General features: G+C 42.7%; 2 protein-coding genes across 3 annotated transcripts in view; one reads left to right on the top strand and one right to left on the bottom strand.

The window, feature by feature from the left end:
- Window positions 1-2612: 2612 nt before the first annotated feature.
- Window positions 2613-15389, top strand: olfml3a (olfactomedin-like 3a). Of its 2 annotated transcripts, XM_084016500.1 has the most exons (4): window positions 2613-2630; window positions 6063-6304; window positions 8518-8827; window positions 13699-15389. In XM_084016500.1, the coding sequence occupies exons 2-4, from the start codon at window positions 6194-6196 to the stop codon at window positions 14481-14483; spliced, it is 1206 nt and encodes a 401-aa protein (XP_083872626.1). In that variant the 5' UTR covers window positions 2613-2630; window positions 6063-6193; the 3' UTR covers window positions 14484-15389. The 2 variants fall into 2 exon arrangements, with proteins under 2 accessions (XP_083872626.1, XP_083872625.1); XM_084016499.1 differs by lacking the exon at window positions 2613-2630 and having other exon boundaries at window positions 6015-6304.
- syt6a (synaptotagmin VIa) overlaps window positions 15388-18049 on the bottom strand; it is a 47540-nt gene continuing 44878 nt past the window's right edge. Inside the window, exon 7 of the mRNA XM_084016489.1 lies at window positions 15388-18019. Within this exon, the coding sequence (XP_083872615.1) occupies window positions 17948-18019 (72 nt within the window). The 3' untranslated portion in view covers window positions 15388-17947. The remainder of the gene's footprint in view (window positions 18020-18049) is intronic.

Below are 18049 nucleotides of genomic sequence, written 5' to 3'. Positions count from 1 at the left end.
GATTACAGGAACTTTTTTTTAAATGTTGCTTTGCATGTCGCCTGTGGATGTAATAAAGTTAGAGATCCGCTGGAGATTTAAATTGCAACGTGGTTTCCCGATGAAACTTAATGTTGACCTTAATGTTGATATGGCATGCTGATTTAAGAAGAATATTAAAAAAAATGGCACCAGTCCCTCTGGGCTAGACCGAGGAGCAGTACGGCTCCAGCTGTGTGCTCCTGTCCAGGGACAACTGGCTGGCTGTGACGGCATTTCCTTGGATATTCTCTCACATACTGTGTCTTTATTTCCAGCGGTCAAGCTCCCATTGCGGCACCCACCGTGGATAAATGCTGCTTTTGTCAGGAGTTTTTTACCCTCCGAGCAGCTGTCCACAGCCCCTCAGGCGCTCTTCTGCTCAGCAACCCAAGCAAGTGCATGTCGGCTGTCAGGGCGGCGAGAAATTAACACTCGAGTTGAGAGACAGTTTTTCATTATAGCACACGACCAACTTCAGATATCACGTTGAAGAGAGTATTCCTCTGGAGAAGCCCCCCTGTACGCCACGAATAAAGAGGAGACACACCTGTGTACTGTGCGTACTTGATGTGTGTACATAATGCATACCTCGCTGAAATCTGGCATGGATACACCTCAAACCGTTTCACAATTCCTGGTAGTAAGATGACTCACTGACGCTGCGCGGATGTTCCCAAAAGTTTGGTTTGTAGTCACACCAGGCTGTTAACTTTCCAAGATTGCGCGGCCAACAACACAAACACAAGAGATCCAGCTCTTCAATAGAAATGACTTTGAATATTTTCCACTGCACATTCTTGCAATAAAAAGGAAAAAAAGAAAAAAGTTGGTTATCTTAAGTGTGGGCCCTCAGTGGCTGATTAAATACAGGAGATGCCATGAAGCCAGGCAGAGCAAGTGTGTCACTAATAAGGCCTTGACTATTACCTGGACTGACAGCCAGAGAATGGGAGGAGAAGGGTTGGCTCCACACTGCTCAGTCAGCCAGAAAGCCCCCAAATGGCAGGGCTAACGCAGGTCAAGTGATTTGGCGCCTCGGGTGTATTAAAGCTATTTACAAGGGACTAAAGGATTTACGTTGCTTCACCCATTCGGTCTGCACTTTTATACGACCTGGCACCGGGCTGCTGAGTTTTCTCTCAATCAATACGAAAGGGTCATAAAGAACGTTGCCTTTAACGGTTGTTTGGCTTTTTGTTCAGTCGGAAAGGAGGGTTTTTATGGATGGCTCCTGACGCCTGGTGTGAAGGCAAACGCATGAGATTACATGAGATCCTAAGCACACACACACACACACACACACACACACACACACACACACACACACACACACACACACACACACACACACACATGCATGTAGATGCACACACATTTGTAAACCATAAACAAAGTTTGGAGCATTTTCAAATTTAGGGTAAACACTAAACTTTAAGCCCAGTATTTAGCATTTATATGCGTATTGTTGTGTATTAATGTATTTATATATACATGTTCCTGCTCCTGTGGGCACTGATACGTGGAGGCTGCTGTAGGAACAGATGCAACACTGTTGTACTAAATATGTTGAAGTTATAATTGTTGTGGAACACCACTTAAAAATGTCCTATTTGCAACAGTGTTATAAACTATTTAGTAAATGTTCAAGGACTTAATATCTTCATGATAATCTGAGAATGTATTATTTAAAAGAAAACTCATTTTTAAAGGACATTCAATTATTTTTTTTATTGAGGTAGATATTTTTGCCCCAAATGTTCTGAGCTCAAACATCATACTTAACGCGGTTTTATCGTCTCATTACTTAATGACTTTCCCCATTTTTATGAGAATCACTTCTCCCAAAACTGAAATGGGTCTATTTGGATTTCCGTTATTGAAGTTTGATCATAAAAGGTCAACCGAGGAATTCAACTTCTCTGCATACATTTGTGATATTCTACTTGGTACATTCGTATAAAATTAATTTATTTTACGATTATTGTTATTATTTTTGACACGTCAGGCATTGGAACTTCAAAACAGTGAGGAAGTAGAGCCAATTTCAACAAAACTTAAACCAATAATGTCTACTTTACCTCAGGGGACACACATTTCTGATCCAAGCCACAATGAAGCCAAACACAATGACTCTTGGTGATGGAAACTAAGAACATTTACTCAAGTACTGTTCTTAAGTACCCTTGAGGTACTTGTGGTTTACTTGAGTAGGCCTATTTCCATTTCCTGCTACTTTGTACTTCTACTCCACTGCAGTGTAGGAGAAAATATATACTTCTTTACCTCATTACAATAATTTTACAACTAAAGTTATTTTATACTTTACAGATGAGTGTTGAGTATGAAAAACCTATAAAACACAATACATTGATGGTGATTACACCAATAATAAAGTTGGGGATCGTCACCGTTCAGATGTCAATGATGGTTTTATTTAAATAACTGAAGAAAGAACTGCATGAAAGAGTAAAATTATTTTTAAAAAAATCAAAAATGTCTCACAGCATAACTTATCTTTTTTTCATGAATCATCTCACAACACCAGATTGATCACGTGACCCTTCGGAGGGCCTCGGTATGGGACCACTGGACTAATACTACATCTAAAGGTATGTATCCATTCAAACTAGCTCCACCTCCAACATTGATGAATATGTATTAACAGGTCATTTATTTACCAATACAAGTACAACTACATGTAATTTAAATTTGGATTCTTTAAGTAAATGTTGTGGATGATACTTTCTGACTTTTACTGAAGTAAGGGGTTAAATGTAAAACTTGTAATAGAGTATTTTTACCCTTGTACTGGTAGCTTTTACATATCTGAGCAGGTTTCTTCACTGCTGATGTTATTCCTATAAAGAGAGATGCTGCCATCTTGTGGATAACAAAGGAACCATGCGCGGCAGTGTGTTAGTGATTTGCCATCGCCACGGGACATTTCTGTCTTCTGTCCCCCGAATAAATTGAATCAATGTGTGCCACCCTTTAACAAATGTCTGAGCTACAGTTCCACCCTCTCACTGTGCACCACCCTCCAGCTTAAAGGTTATGAGACGTCAATATGCCAATGTTTAGTCAAACAAAATGAATGTTGAATGATGCCTTGCCCTTTGATCACATTACACTACTCAATGGTGCAATTAAGCCGGTAATTAATAATAGATTAAAAATCCACAGTGACTGGCAGCCTGTATGAGACACATGCTTCCAATCGATTTGGCCAAACAGAGAGAAAAAAAGGGTATAAAACTGTGATTATACTCACATCAATCAAGAACTATGATTGAAAATAACAACCTCTGAGGCACAAGAACCCGTGCACACGCACACACACACACACACACACACACACACACACACACACACACACACACACACACACACACACACACACACACACACATATATAAAAAACCCCACCATTTTACAGCCAGGCCTGTCAATGCTCTCGCCTGCCAGCTCCAGACAGGCAATGTGTTCCAGATTAGATCAAACTCCAGGTTGCCCATTTCGATTTCTAAAAGCAGCTGTACGGCACTTTGTTACCATGACGACACCCACAGTCTGGTCCGCTGTCTGCGGTCATAAAAATAGACAGGGGGCTGTGGTTCGGTTCAGGACCCGATGACATGATAGTGGATGCAGCAGACAATCAACGAATAGCATGATTAGACCTCAGTCATTAGGCGGCCGGAGTACCTGGTCTCTTAATCAAACTATGATGATACAGCAACAAGCGGCGAGCCTTAACCCTGAACTTCTTGGACTCTGGTTTGTCTCCTCCACCTACCTACCTAGTCTGAAGGTAGTGAACAGGCCGGCCAGGTAAAGGGTGCAAAACAACCACAAAGAGACATAAAGCAAATTGAAAGATATGTAAAATGAACTCAAAGTGACATAAAACAAAAACAAAGGGATGCAAAATGAGCATAAAGATTTCTGATTTGATTTATTTATTTAGCACATGTTAAAAAAGCATGAATTAAACAAGAAAAGGGGGCTTGACAGGTAGGGTTTCATACAATTATTCAACAATATTTATCAATAGAAAAATAGAAATATACAGTATATGTACATATATACATACACAGGCATATATACACATATATATACATATACATGTATACATATATACATACATGCATAGACACATATACACACATGTGTAAAGATGTGTAAAAGATACCACAAAGGCACGCAAAACACAGGCAAAGAGGCACAGAGGGACCACCAATACACGCAAAAACAGCTAAAAAGGGACACATATTGACCACATAGACACAAATGGAATAGAAAGCGATGCAAAGTGACCTCAAAGAGGCACAAAATGACTAAATAGAGACACAAAGGGGATAGATTGGGATGCAAAATGACCTCAAAGAGGCACAACATGACCAAATAAAGACACAAAGGGGATAGATTGGGATGCAAAATGACCTCAAAGAGGCACAAAGTGACCTTAAACCTTAAAGGGACAAACAATGACCGCAGACAGACGCAACATTTACATTTAGGTCATTTAGCAGACGCTTTTGTCCAAAGTGACTTACAATAAGTACATTTGTCAAAGAAGGAAACAAAGAAACCACAACGTATCATTGCCATAAAGTAAGAACAACATGACCAAAAAGGGACACCGATCCCTCCCTCGTAGCTGTTTTGGATGTCTCTCAGTCTGATGGTCTCGGTCCTATGGAGGACAGGTGGGGGACCTTTTACAGGTCTGTGTCCAGGGGCCCGTTGTCTCATATTCTGTCCAAGACTATGCGGCTATACGGAGTTAATTACATGTTTCTAACTGCCCCCGGGGTGAAAGGTCAGGCGTTGTCAGTTGATCGCCTTTGTAATCAAACCCTCATGCCCTGCCGCCCCTGCAGAGAGGATAATCTACAGTATACGCCGTTCGCTCGCATCAGAGGAAAGCAATCTCCTTCCAAGCGGCAATGAAGTGTTATTGACTAATTCTAGCTGTCAATGTGCGCGGGGGAGCCGTACGCTCGAACCAATAAGGCGGACCGATCGTGGGTACCAAATGACAAATTGTTGTTTAATGGAGCAAATTCAACACTGCAAATGTTTTAGCTTGTCAATAAGCGCAGGTTGGTAAAAGTTCAACAAGTTTTCTGTCACCAGACTTTTTTTCGGAATATTCTTACTCTCACTTTTTTTAGTCTGGTTTCCTCGTTGTGTGTTTTTTCCTATTGTGTTGCTGATGCTGCTGCTGATTTTTTTGTGTGTTGTTTAAACTCTATTGACCTTATCACCAGCTAAATACGTGCTCTTAGTTGTTTTTGAGTGATGATAAAAAGGATGTGACATAAATGTGGTCGAGGCTCTAAGAATATGACCATTAGATACAAGAGGACATAACCCCAAACCTATTCATTGCCATTCTCTACCTGTCCACTAGATGGCGTCTGACTTTTCCAGACCCACTCACCTGTTTCCACTCTCCGTCGTTAGCCCCATTTTTAGCCCATTTCCAGCCAGATTGTTTAAGTTGCCCATCCCTTGCCGTTGAACCTTGCTGTGCTGTCTGTATCTGGATGGACCTGCCTGCCAAAACTTCCCCCAGCCCCCTTTTACTCATTACAACTTTACTTGGACTTGCCAGTAAGCTTCATACTTTATCTTACCTTCAATAAATCCCTGAGCTGTCTGCGTTTGAGTCCTCCCTCTGTTGCCTGTACTCATTATCCCTGACAGGCATCATAACTCATTAAATCGCAGTATCCGGACTGGATCCCTGCAGTATTAGCAAGTTGCAGTGGACAGAGCTGTTTAGTTATGTGCTCTCTGTATAATCCCTGCTTATGTGACAGTGTGTACAACATGTGCAACAAAACGCCAACATGCACAGGGTTCGGTGGAGCGAGCACATTCACTATTTGGAGGACAGAGAGGGGTAAGAGGCACAAGGCTCCTCCCTGAGAGTTTGTGAAAACATTCCAGCAAAGTGAGAGCGGTCAAAGAATTGGAAACTCTGAGCGGCCTCTTACTTACACTCTATCTGTCTCACCTCTTTGCACATGCAGTTATACTGTACACAAAGTGCTTTGAGGTTGCAAGAAGCTCCGAGGACAGTTCTTGGAGGGAATAACCTTAAGAAGCATCTAAACTCCGGACAGACAAAGAAACTCAGCCATCACCCATTGACCGGCTCACAATGAAGCCGGTATTTGTCCTGCTTGTTTCCACCGCCTGGACTTTCACTGGAGCCCAGTATTACTACCAGGGGCTGATGGATTATCTGGAGAACAGGTTGTTGGCTATTGAGGTAAGAAGCAATACCCCTTTAAATGACGGACACTTGATCAATACACTGTCGTTTTCCCACAAGTTAAGGGACAGGACAGACCTCCCTGAATCTGATTCAGAATATTGCCAAATAGGTTTTTACATACAAGGAATTTGCACGCAGAAGTACTGCATGAGTCAAAAATAATGCATATAAAATAGGAATTAGGAGAGAAATATGTTAAATACGTGTCTCAAAAAGAAAAGTATCTGGAACATGTTGACCAAGACTTTGCAAAAGTTCACAGTGTAAAGAATATGTGCAAAACGCCGAGATAATCATGTTTAACAACGTGTGTTCATGTAGCAGATGAGTTAAAAGTTAACAGTCATTAACAATTAGCAATTCAAGGTTGATACGAGTTCCTGACTGACTCCTGAACGTCTCAACTAATGCGATCTAATTAATGCGATCTCTGCCCAGCTCATCAACTTCTGCAGGGGCCTCTGAGGGATTATCGGTCATTGCATGTACCGTTTCTGTCTCTCTGCGGTTTCTTCACCGTTTAAGACAATGACACATCAGTGCGAGCGTATCCTTTACATCCCAATATCCTAATAGAAAGAGTCAAATTGCTGACAGTTCAGTAACGTTAAGTGTTTTAAAGACGGCAAAGTTTGTGTAAGGGAAGACTTTTGTTGGCTTATGTGTAATGCAGGAGGATTACACATCCGGTTGCCTTGGTGTGTGATTTCAGTAAACCCTCATTTAAATAATTCTTGTAATGTATTCTTTCGGGGGTATATTTTCACATTTTGTTTCTTCTTTTCATCCTTGGTGCGACTGCAACGCAAAAATAACCATCTTTAAAGCTGTTATCCGCATGAAATGAATAGTCTATTTACAGCTAAATCCTGCTCTCCTCGACCCCCCCCCCCCCCCCTGTGGTTCGCCTTCAGTCTCAATTCCAATATGCCGGCTGGTTCCAACTTCTGCATTGAAATGAACGCGGCAATTCATCAAACAGGTTTTCATTGAACTTTCATTTCCATTTGACCACACGGCCCACAGTAAGCAAAGGGAGAAAATGAATCTGTGGCGGAGGAGGCGGCGGAGAAGGCAGTCAGTTATTACATCTCGCTCTGTATAATTTCCCCGTCACTACGACTGTCAATCACTACAATGAAAGACTGCATTCTGTTTGGTGACGGTGATAATACTTTGGTAGGCAACAACACGAGGTCGCTCTTCTTATTTCTTGATTTTGTGCCCCCTTCATCCTCGATCCCGAAGGCTTAGGACCTGGAAAATCGATCCTTCAGCACTCTTGAAGGACATCCCCATTAAAACGCATGTCGAAGAGCAAGGAGGTTTGTGGGAGGAGTTACAAGCAGGGAATACACTTGTGGGAAACAGGAGTAATCTTCTGTAGACCAGACCCTCTTATTTCAGAGACCTTCGCGGTCTTCAAAGGAAGGCTGCGTCCTCCAAAGGAAGTGGCCGCTGACACAACTATACTGATGATTTATTGAATTGTTTATCATGTTTGCCATCTTGGTTTTGCATGTTAACATGCTTTCATTAGGCTTTTTTTGTGTAACTGATTTTTCAGTCACCTGGAGGCAGCAGAAACAAGGTGTGAATACAAATACACCATTAGGCAAAACTTATTGCATTTCAATCAGGAAATCAGTGATTCTTAACATGGTCAGAGTTCATGTTTCCTTGATGATACATTTTTGAAAAATGCCCTACAGAAATGCACAACTGCTTTTGTTTTGTCTGTCATGTTTTCTTGTCTAGCATTAATGGGCTCCAACTGCATTTCATTGTACATCCCTGCGTTGCACAAAGACAATAAATTATCCTTGAAACAGCCTCAACAGTATTTTATGTTTAGTGCTAATCAGCCAATGTTAGCATGCTAGCACACTAAACTAAGATGGTGAACATGGTAAACATAACTCCTAAACATTAGCATGTCAGCATTGTTATTCTGACAATGTTAGCATGCTAGCACACTAAACTAAGATGGTGAACATCGTAAACATAACTCCTAAATATTAGCACGCAGCATTGTTATTCTGCCAGTGTTAGCATGCTGACGTTAGCATTAGCTAAAAGCACCACTAGTAAGACTGTATGCTTTCAGCTTTGTCGCTGCTCAGGGTTGTGGATTAATTGAAAGCCAGGGAAAAATAACCTCATCCTGCAGTCATTAACACTTAATCTGTTCTTCTCACGTCTGCTAGGACCGCATGCAGTTGTGGCATGATCAATCACATCGCTACCACACAGAGCTGCTGGATTTCAAAAAGCTCACGGCTCAGGCTATGGACGGGCTGAGAAATGACCACGGCGAGATGTTCAAAGACCTGGAAGGAGCTGCAGCCCGGGTGGACCGGGCAGAGCGAGGGATGGACTACGTGGAGAGCCAGACTTCCCCCCGGGCCTGTGCGAATCAGGCGGACAAGGTGGTGGAGACAGGAGCCTGGAGGCTGGAGGAGAGCAGAGGGGAGGAAGAGGAGGGAGACTGGGAGGAACTGCACTCCAGAGTCTCTGGTGAGCTGCAGAGAAGTACATGCACAGATGTCCTCCACGGGATGGCTGTGTTTGATCTTTAATTTTAATTAAACTCTGCTGTAGGGGGATTGCTGTCGTGTCTGTCTGTGTGTATGTGTGTGTGTGTGTATATACTGTATACAGTATATACACACACACACACACACACACACACATACACACACAGAGTTGCTGTCTTGGACCATGCCTGTCTTTTTCCATGTCCCTGGAAAACGGGGAAACAAACACAGTGTTGTTACAAGTCATTTAACAGAGTGCTTCGAGTCAGTGGGCCGTCATGTTTTCCAGGAGAAATGTAGCTCGACGCAACTCATTTATTTCAGCGGAGCTACTCCCCTGCTTGCGCTGTTTGAGCACCGTGTTTGTCTTGTGTTAATCTTCGGATCCCAAGGCGTGCTGCTACGAACAATGCTGAGATGTGACTGCTGCACTGCTGCGGGCTCGATCACTATAATATGGGGCCGTCTAAACCCTTTTTAAAGCATGATGTGGAAAGTTGTGAGACACAAGTTTGTTTCCCTGTAGTTACATCAGTTTTATATCGTCAGATTCCTATGAATGTGCACATTAAAAGGTTCTCCATATGGTATTCAGATAATTAATAGAGCAGCAAAGTACCATTTGCTGCAGCAAGATATGGAGGCGTGATTACTACCTGAAGAGAGAATGACGTCGCTCTCCCTATGTGTGTGTGTTGTAGTCCTTCTCTGTGTGTGTTGTAGTCCTTCTCTGTGTGTGTTGTAGTCCTTCTCTGTGTGTTGTAGTCCTTCTCTGTGTATGTTGTAGTCCTTCTCTGTGTGTGTTGTAGTCCTTCTCTGTGCTTTGTTGTAGTCCTTCTCTGTGTGTGTGTTGTAGTCCTTCTGTGTGTGTTGTAGTCCTTCTCTGTGTGTGTTGTAGTCCTTCTCTGTGTATGTTGTAGTCCTTCTCTGTGTATGTTGTAGTCCTTCTCTGTGTGTGTTGTAGTCCTTCTCTGTGTGTTGTAGTCCTTCTCTGTGTGTGTTGTAGTCCTTCTCTGTGTGTTGTAGTCCTTCTCTGTGTATGTTGTAGTCCTTCTCTGTGTATGTTGTAGTCCTTCTCTGTGTGTGTTGTAGTCCTTCTCTGTGCTTTGTTGTAGTCCTTCTCTGTGTGTGTGTTGTAGTCCTTCTGTGTGTGTTGTAGTCCTTCTCTGTGTGTGTTGTAGTCCTTCTCTGTGTGTGTTGTAGTCCTTCTCTGTGTGTGTTGTAGTCCTTCTCTGTGTATGTTGTAGTCCTTCTCTGTGTGTGTTGTAGTCCTTCTCTGTGCTTTGTTGTAGTCCTTCTCTGTGTGTGTGTTGTAGTCCTTCTGTGTGTGTTGTAGTCCTTCTCTGTGTGTGTTGTAGTCCTTCTCTGTGTATGTTGTAGTCCTTCTCTGTGTATGTTGTAGTCCTTCTCTGTGTGTGTTGTAGTCCTTCTCTGTGTGTTGTAGTCCTTCTCTGTGTATGTTGTAGTCCTTCTCTGTGTATGTTGTAGTCCTTCTCTGTGTGTGTTGTAGTCCTTCTCTGTGCTTTGTTGTAGTCCTTCTCTGTGTGTGTGTTGAAGTCCTTCTGTGTGTGTTGTAGTCCTTCTCTGTGTGTGTTGTAGTCCTTCTCTGTGTGTGTGTTGTAGTCCTTCACTGTGTGTTGTAGTCCTTCTCTGTGTATGTTGTAGTCCTTCTCTGTGTATGTTGTAGTCCTTCTCTGTGTGTGTTGTAGTCCTTCTCTGTGCGTTGTTGTAGTCCTTCTCTGTGTGTGTGTTGTAGTCCTTCTGTGTGTGTTGTAGTCCTTCTCTGTGTGTGTTGTAGTCCTTCTGTGTGTGTTGTAGTCCTTCTCTGTGTGTGTTGTAGTCCTTCTCTGTGTGTGTGTTGTAGTCCTTCTCTGTGTGTGTTGTAGTCCTTCTCTGTGTGTGTTGTAGTCCTTCTCTGTGTGTGTTGTAGTCCTTCTCTGTGCTTTGTTGTAGTCCTTCTCTGTGTGTGTGTTGTAGTCCTTCTGTGTGTGTTGTAGTCCTTCTCTGTGTGTGTTGTAGTCCTTCTCTGTGTATGTTGTAGTCCTTCTCTGTGTATGTTGTAGTCCTTCTCTGTGTGTGTTGTAGTCCTTCTCTGTGTGTTGTAGTCCTTCTCTGTGTGTGTTGTAGTCCTTCTCTGTGTGTTGTAGTCCTTCTCTGTGTATGTTGTAGTCCTTCTCTGTGTATGTTGTAGTCCTTCTCTGTGTGTGTTGTAGTCCTTCTCTGTGTGTGTTGTAGTCCTTCTCTGTGCTTTGTTGTAGTCCTTCTCTGTGTGTGTGTTGTAGTCCTTCTGTGTGTGTTGTAGTCCTTCTCTGTGTGTGTTGTAGTCCTTCTCTGTGTGTGTTGTAGTCCTTCTCTGTGTGTGTTGTAGTCCTTCTCTGTGTATGTTGTAGTCCTTCTCTGTGTGTGTTGTAGTCCTTCTCTGTGCTTTGTTGTAGTCCTTCTCTGTGTGTGTGTTGTAGTCCTTCTGTGTGTGTTGTAGTCCTTCTCTGTGTGTGTTGTAGTCCTTCTCTGTGTATGTTGTAGTCCTTCTCTGTGTATGTTGTAGTCCTTCTCTGTGTGTGTTGTAGTCCTTCTCTGTGTGTTGTAGTCCTTCTCTGTGTGTGTTGTAGTCCTTCTCTGTGTGTTGTAGTCCTTCTCTGTGTATGTTGTAGTCCTTCTCTGTGTATGTTGTAGTCCTTCTCTGTGTGTGTTGTAGTCCTTCTCTGTGCTTTGTTGTAGTCCTTCTCTGTGTGTGTGTTGAAGTCCTTCTGTGTGTGTTGTAGTCCTTCTCTGTGTGTGTTGTAGTCCTTCTCTGTGTGTGTGTTGTAGTCCTTCTCTGTGTGTTGTAGTCCTTCTCTGTGTATGTTGTAGTCCTTCTCTGTGTATGTTGTAGTCCTTCTCTGTGTGTGTTGTAGTCCTTCTCTGTGCGTTGTTGTAGTCCTTCTCTGTGTGTGTGTTGTAGTCCTTCTGTGTGTGTTGTAGTCCTTCTCTGTGTGTGTTGTAGTCCTTCTGTGTGTGTTGTAGTCCTTCTCTGTGTGTGTTGTAGTCCTTCTCTGTGTGTGTGTTGTAGTCCTTCTCTGTGTGTGTTGTAGTCCTTCTCTGTGTGTGTTGTAGTCCTTCTGTGTGTGTTGTAGTCCTTCTCTGTGTGTGTTGTAGTCCTTCTCTGTGTGTGTGTTGTAGTCCTTCTCTGTGTGTGTTGTAGTCCTTCTCTGTGTGTGTGTTGTAGTCCTTCTCTTTGCTTTGTTGTAGTCCTTCTCTGTGTGTGTGTTGTAGTCCTTCTCTGTGTATGTTGTAGTCCTTCTCTGTGTGTGTGTTGTAGTCCTTCTCTGTGTCTGTTGTAGTCCTTCTCTGTGTCTGTTGTAGTCCTTCTGTGTGTGTTGTAGTCCTTCTCTGTGCTTTGTTCTCTGTGCGTTTTTATCTCATACATATGGCGGTTACATCTGATAACGTTGACCCTCCGGTGCCCCCTCAGGTTAACAGTGCTATCTCTGTCAGTTTTGCCCTTGTTTTCACTGTTAGTGCTATTGGAACCATCAGCTTTAAGGGGCAATCGATGAATTTTGCATTTAGTTCCTTTTAAGCAGCAAGATCTATACTTTTAATTGGTTCCTAAAGATAAATCCCTGAAGATGCCAGTAATGCGCTACACAATCAAGGGAGATTTCTCTCATTCAGACGTTTTAATTCTAAGTGGATGATGGCGCAATGCAGAGCCGGGGCTTTTCTATTAATTTCCTTGTGTAAAAAATCTCCCGTGCAATCTGGAGCTGTGTCACTGCAGAGGCGAGGGACAGGAAACTGCCCCGAGGTCAGCCGCGCTGCTCTCTGAGCTCATGTTCGCTCTGCGCACAGTGAACCATTGTAAATGTCTGTCAAGTCACCCAAAACGAGCTTTCTGCATTGTAGTGACCCATTTCAGATTTGTGAGTATGATGTTGATTTTGCTTCAGGACACATTCGGGGGGGAAGGGAACATCCCTTTTTGTATATGCATTTTTAGTGAAAGCATTGTGTCCCTCCTCCTTCAGACGGCATCCTCATTCAGTCTGTGTGCTGCACACGTACTTCCACTCATTATGAGTCTGCATGTCCAATTTCCCCCTGACTGGTTTGAATTTGCCTTAATGTGGAGAGCCAGATATTGACTGCTGCAGGGTGCTGGATGTTTTCTAAATGTTAGGTTGTGTGGATTGAGGGAATGACATTTACTTTGCTAATGGAGCTGATTGTGCTAGCTGGAGGATGATAAATAAATATTATAATTATATTAACCTCACGCCCGTTAAAGATTTTAATATAATAATTGTGTAGATATTATATAAAAATAGTAATTAATCAGAGGTGCAGCATCTGGATTCCCCTGTAAGGATTCTTTAGAGCCTTATATATTTCTCCATAATATTAAATATAACCAACAACCAAAGTTAAAGTTTTGATAAAACAGCCAATTTTGTTACAAGATCTTGACTGTCAGTGCCCTGCCAACATGAGCACTCAGCCTAACTGTCCTCACATGTTGATTCAAATGTTTTTTGTTGCTGCACTGAGGCTCTTTGTGCGTCACATAAAAAATGAAGCCCCTTATAAGTCAGTAGAAACACTCACACATTAATATAGCAGCAAACACGTATTTGCTATAATGATATAGTGGAGTAATGTCTAGCTGAGTAGAGCTTTTGCCATCGTTTTCGCTGTTAGTTCTGTTGGCATTGTTAAAAGTGTCGAGAAAGCTGACAATCTGCAGTTAAATCAATGTATTCTCGCATTGTGGCTGAATTTGTGATGAATTCGACAACAAGGAAAGCTCGATAGATGTAGGAACGATACAGCAAACCCACAATTACACTCTCTTTGTGTTTTCTTTGATTGCAGACTGCGTGGACATCATCTCTGGCATCCGGTCGGTGAAGATCCTGAAGAGAGTGGGCAGTCTCAAGGGCATGTGGACCAGAGACTCCAGGTCGTCCAAGGTCTACGTCTTTAACGGGACTTCAGGAGACACCGTCTACCAGTTTCCCTCCGTGAAAGACTTTTCCCGCTCTCCCGGCCTCACCGGCAGCCGAGAGATCACACTTCCCTCTGAGTGGCGAGGCCCCGGCAGCGCCGTCTATAACGGCTATCTGTACTACATAGAGCAGGAGGCTGATATGGACGTGCAGGTTGTCAAATATGACCTGCTGAGCGGCCTGGTGACAGACATCGCCATGTTCCCCGTGGAGAGCCGCGCTGCTGTTTACAACCTCAACCCAGAGACCGTTGCAGACCTCGCGGCAGACGACGAAGGCCTCTGGCTCCTGTACGCCTCCGCCGACAGCGAGCCCAACATCAGCCTCGCAAAGATGGACCCCGACACGCTCGATATTGAGCAAATCTGGGACACGCGGTGCCCACGTGAGAACGCGGAGGCGGCTTTTGTAGTCTGCGGGACGGTCTACGTCGTCTACAACACCCGTCAGGCTAGCCGCTCCCGGATCCAGTGCCTGTTTGACGTCAATGACATGGTGGTCAGCGAGGAGGCCCCCCTGATCTACTTCCCCAGGAGGTACGGAGCCCACGCCAGTCTGAAATACAACCCCGAGGAGAAACAGCTGTACGGCTGGGACGACGGCTACCAAATCATTTACAGACTGACCATGAAGAGGAAACTCCTGGTGTGACGGCAGGGAAGTGTTTGGCACAGCGAATTCACATGTGCTTTTGGGTCTTCCCGTAGCGTCCATTCATGGTAGATTTAATCCAGATCATCCATAACATCATCACATTTTTGAAGCGAATGAAATGGAACTATTTATTGAAATGATTCTTCTCCTTTTGTGTGTGATGCATCAAAACAAGCATAGAAATGCCACCCGGTTTATTAGCGGCTGTGAAGTCTTCCTGCTGTGTGGCGTTTCATGTCCTCCCCTCATTTCATTCAGACAAACATTCATTTTTTTTATCTGTGCCCATTCCTGCTCGTTAAGCCACTGCCTGTGTTGTATGTGTTTTGTTGTTTTTCGCAGCAAAACTCCCAGCGTGGAGCCCATTTTTTTTTTTGCATAAATCTTTTAATCAAAGAAAAAAAAACATATCACAGAACCAATAACACATCACATCTCATGGGAGAAAAAACAACAACAACAAACTGTTGTTGATTTTCAGACATGTTGAAACAAAACAATGATTTGTGAATGAAATAAATGTCTGCTATTTCACTTTTACTTAATTACACACTCGGTCACTTATATTGAGTCTTGATAATGATCCTTGGAACTCATAATAGACTTTTTTTTTTTTTATCTCAACTAACAACCGTCGATGTCAATTACCAGAACATTTTCTCAAACATTTCTATTATTACAAATACAAAATGTTCAATAAAAAAATTGGAAATTCAGTGCTATCATAACAGTTGGAAGGGATACAAGATCATATGAAGAAACATTACAATATTGGGCAAAGCTAGAAGGTCTTGAAACAGTCCATAAAACCGAGGGAATTGATTTAACAGGTTTCTTCTACTATGAAAACACACCACATTGTCAGAGAGATATATGACCTTTTGTAAAGCACGAATTAAACAAAATAAATAATAAAAAATAGGTTGTTATTCAACCACCTATATATAAGAAACTGATGAATAATGCCATTGGGGAGGACTTTCATTATCAAAACAACTGTGTGTATGAGAGCGAATTTCAAACCGTCACATTTGCGGGTTGGTCGATGCCATGATGGATTCCGTCAAGCATGAACGATAATGCACTGACTCGTTCTCACTAGAACAATTGCCAATTAGAGAAATGCCACTGCTCTATTGATGCTGACCTCTCGACCCCATCAGCTGGCCCCGGCACCCGCCGTCGTATCGCGAGCATGCACGCCGAGGTGCTGAACAGCTCGCCCTGGTTAAACTTACCCATGAAGGAAATGGACAAAACAGATCCGGCTGGGTCTGCTGAATGCATCTGCTCGTGTACTTCATGTCTGGCCCCCCCAAATTTCGCAAAGTCTGCGATATGCAGCATGTTCATTGTACAGTAGTTTGAGCTGTTGTATCACTTGTCCAGAATGAGGCACCAGAGGTCTAGACTAGTCTTGGAGCATTATACCAGATTTAAGTTGCGGATGCAAGTAAAAGGCTCCCATTTTGAATTATTATTATCAGTATAAGCCCTAATATATATAACCTTGAATGATTCCCGGCAGTTTTCCTGCCTGATATGACTCCGTAGCTTAACATTTCCTGATCCAAATGTATTGATGTTGTCTGTGATCGCCAATTACAGCAAAACAGAAGAACTACTACCGGAGGGTAAACCGGACATTGTGTAAAAGAGAAACCAAATAGTTTTATTCTCATCACAAAGAAATGAGGAACCTCCGTTATGTAATATTTGATTAAAAGCTATTGATGAACTGCTAATAGTTTGTGCATATTACTTATCTTGACCAAAACTTTTAGGAAAGAGACCACATGATCTGCAGGGAGCCATTTAAAGAGTTGTACTGTTGTAAAATATATATCTCGTACAACAGCGGTGCTGCAGTCTTTATCACATCACATATCTACAAATGTAATCAGTTTACCACAGGTTGCAGATCAAGCATCTGGATGGCAAATTAAAGCAAATGTTCTCCTCGTACGACAGCATGAGTAATGAAAGGATAAACATCAAGGAAGTTGCATGTTTCGCAATTCAAAAGATGAATACGTTCGCCTCTTTCAGAGTTAAGGTTTTTCTCAACCATCACCACCAACAAAGCTATAACATATATTCAAATGTCAGTGTTTTTTTTTTTTAATCTTTCTGTTTTAATTCTATATTTTTTTGGTTTTTCTGATTTGGAAAAACAAAACGTACACAGAGTAACAAGCGGAGGGCTGTACATGAAACTATACAGATCCATCAAAACCTGTTCAGAAACAAAAGAACCAGGAGACAAAGAAGTGCTTTTGAACAGTGTTTGTCTGAAGGGAAACGTGAGTGAGTTTTTGTTTGGAAGAAAAGGGTGAGATTGCTCAAAAGCAAACATCAAACAGAGAAAGGAGGTAAGGATGTGTAAAGTGTGCTCGCAAGTTCCACCTTTACAGAGCTCCACTGACATAAAGCTCATTTCTGCCAAGATTATCTTTTCTGCTCAGTAATTGTATTCAATGAGCTATTTGTGCCTTCGTCAGGTAATTTCCCCCTTCTACATTTTTTATCTAAAATTGAAAAAAAAAACACTTTTAGAATTGAAATTAGTAATAAAACTGCAGCCAAGTGAATGCCAATGATCCTGTAATTCCTTCTTCTAAATTACATAAAAGGTATCGTCTTGGCTGCTCAGGAAAACACACTAAAGCTGCAAAATTGCTAAGATCAGAATATTTTAGCTTCAGCCATCCCATGCTCTCGATGAGCCGCGGATCAGATAATTGCTTACGTTACTGGCGGAAACTGGAAGTACGGTGAACTCAGTCAGAGTTCATTCCAGTTTTGCTTATTCACAAAAAATTACGAAGAACGGAGCGGTTTTTACATCTAATAGTTCCAAAATGCTACAGTTCAGTATCGTTTTTACGTTAATACGGCACTGTAAAATTCTATAAGACAGAGCTGGAGAGTTTTGAAATTGCTTCAGTTCCAGTTAACGTCTCTTTATCTACCCCAGATGTGTCCTCCGCTGGGAAACTTCTGCTGCCCTGGTGGAGCAATATCCCATATCCAAGTTTTTCTATCAAAGAGTCTCTGCAGCACAAAGTGAAAATCTTCAGCGTCTGACGAGTGTGTACACGAGGACACTATGATTTGTTCAGCTCGGCCAGCTTGATATTAAATTGTCTGCAGACTGGGTGTCCAGCCAGTCTCTTCTTCTGAGGACAACTATGGCAACTCTGGGTCATCACAACACCCACATTTCAAACCCCGCTAAAACCCGAAAAGACTGCACTTCACACAACTAACTGACTTGACGGTGTTCCAAAATCAGTTCTTGTTAGTTCTCTGGGAGGAAGGGAAGAACAGAGAGAGAGAGAGAGAGTGAGACAGAGAGTGAGACTGTGGGGTTGTGTTTCTCTTCAATCAGACAGACAGGAAGTGGATCAGTAGGAGGGAGGAAACCCCCTTCTGGGCTGCTGGGTCACAGGTGGCTCTGCTCAGGGACTAGCAGGGGGTCTGGGCGAGGGGCAGGAGCCCTGGCTGTCAAAGCTGGCTGTCCTCGCCTTCCACTGCAGGATACACAGACAAGGAATGATTCA

Source organism: Eutrigla gurnardus (genome assembly GCF_963514095.1).
Source record: "Eutrigla gurnardus genome assembly, chromosome: 8".
NCBI classification, from domain to species: Eukaryota; Metazoa; Chordata; class Actinopteri; order Perciformes; family Triglidae; genus Eutrigla; species Eutrigla gurnardus.
This window is presented reverse-complemented; position numbering and strand designations above follow the sequence as displayed.

What these genes read in the sequence shown, in the direction of transcription:
- olfml3a (XM_084016500.1), top strand. Translation starts at nt 6,194, where the DNA reads ATGAAGCCGGTATTTGTCCTGCTTGTTTCCACCGCCTGGACTTTCACT. An exon ending in ACAGGTTGTTGGCTATTGAG is followed by an intron (nt 6,305 to 8,517) that starts GTAAGAAGCAAT and finishes CACGTCTGCTAG; the next exon opens with GACCGCATGCAGTTGTGGCA. An exon ending in ACTGCACTCCAGAGTCTCTG is followed by an intron (nt 8,828 to 13,698) that starts GTGAGCTGCAGA and finishes CTTTGATTGCAG; the next exon opens with ACTGCGTGGACATCATCTCT.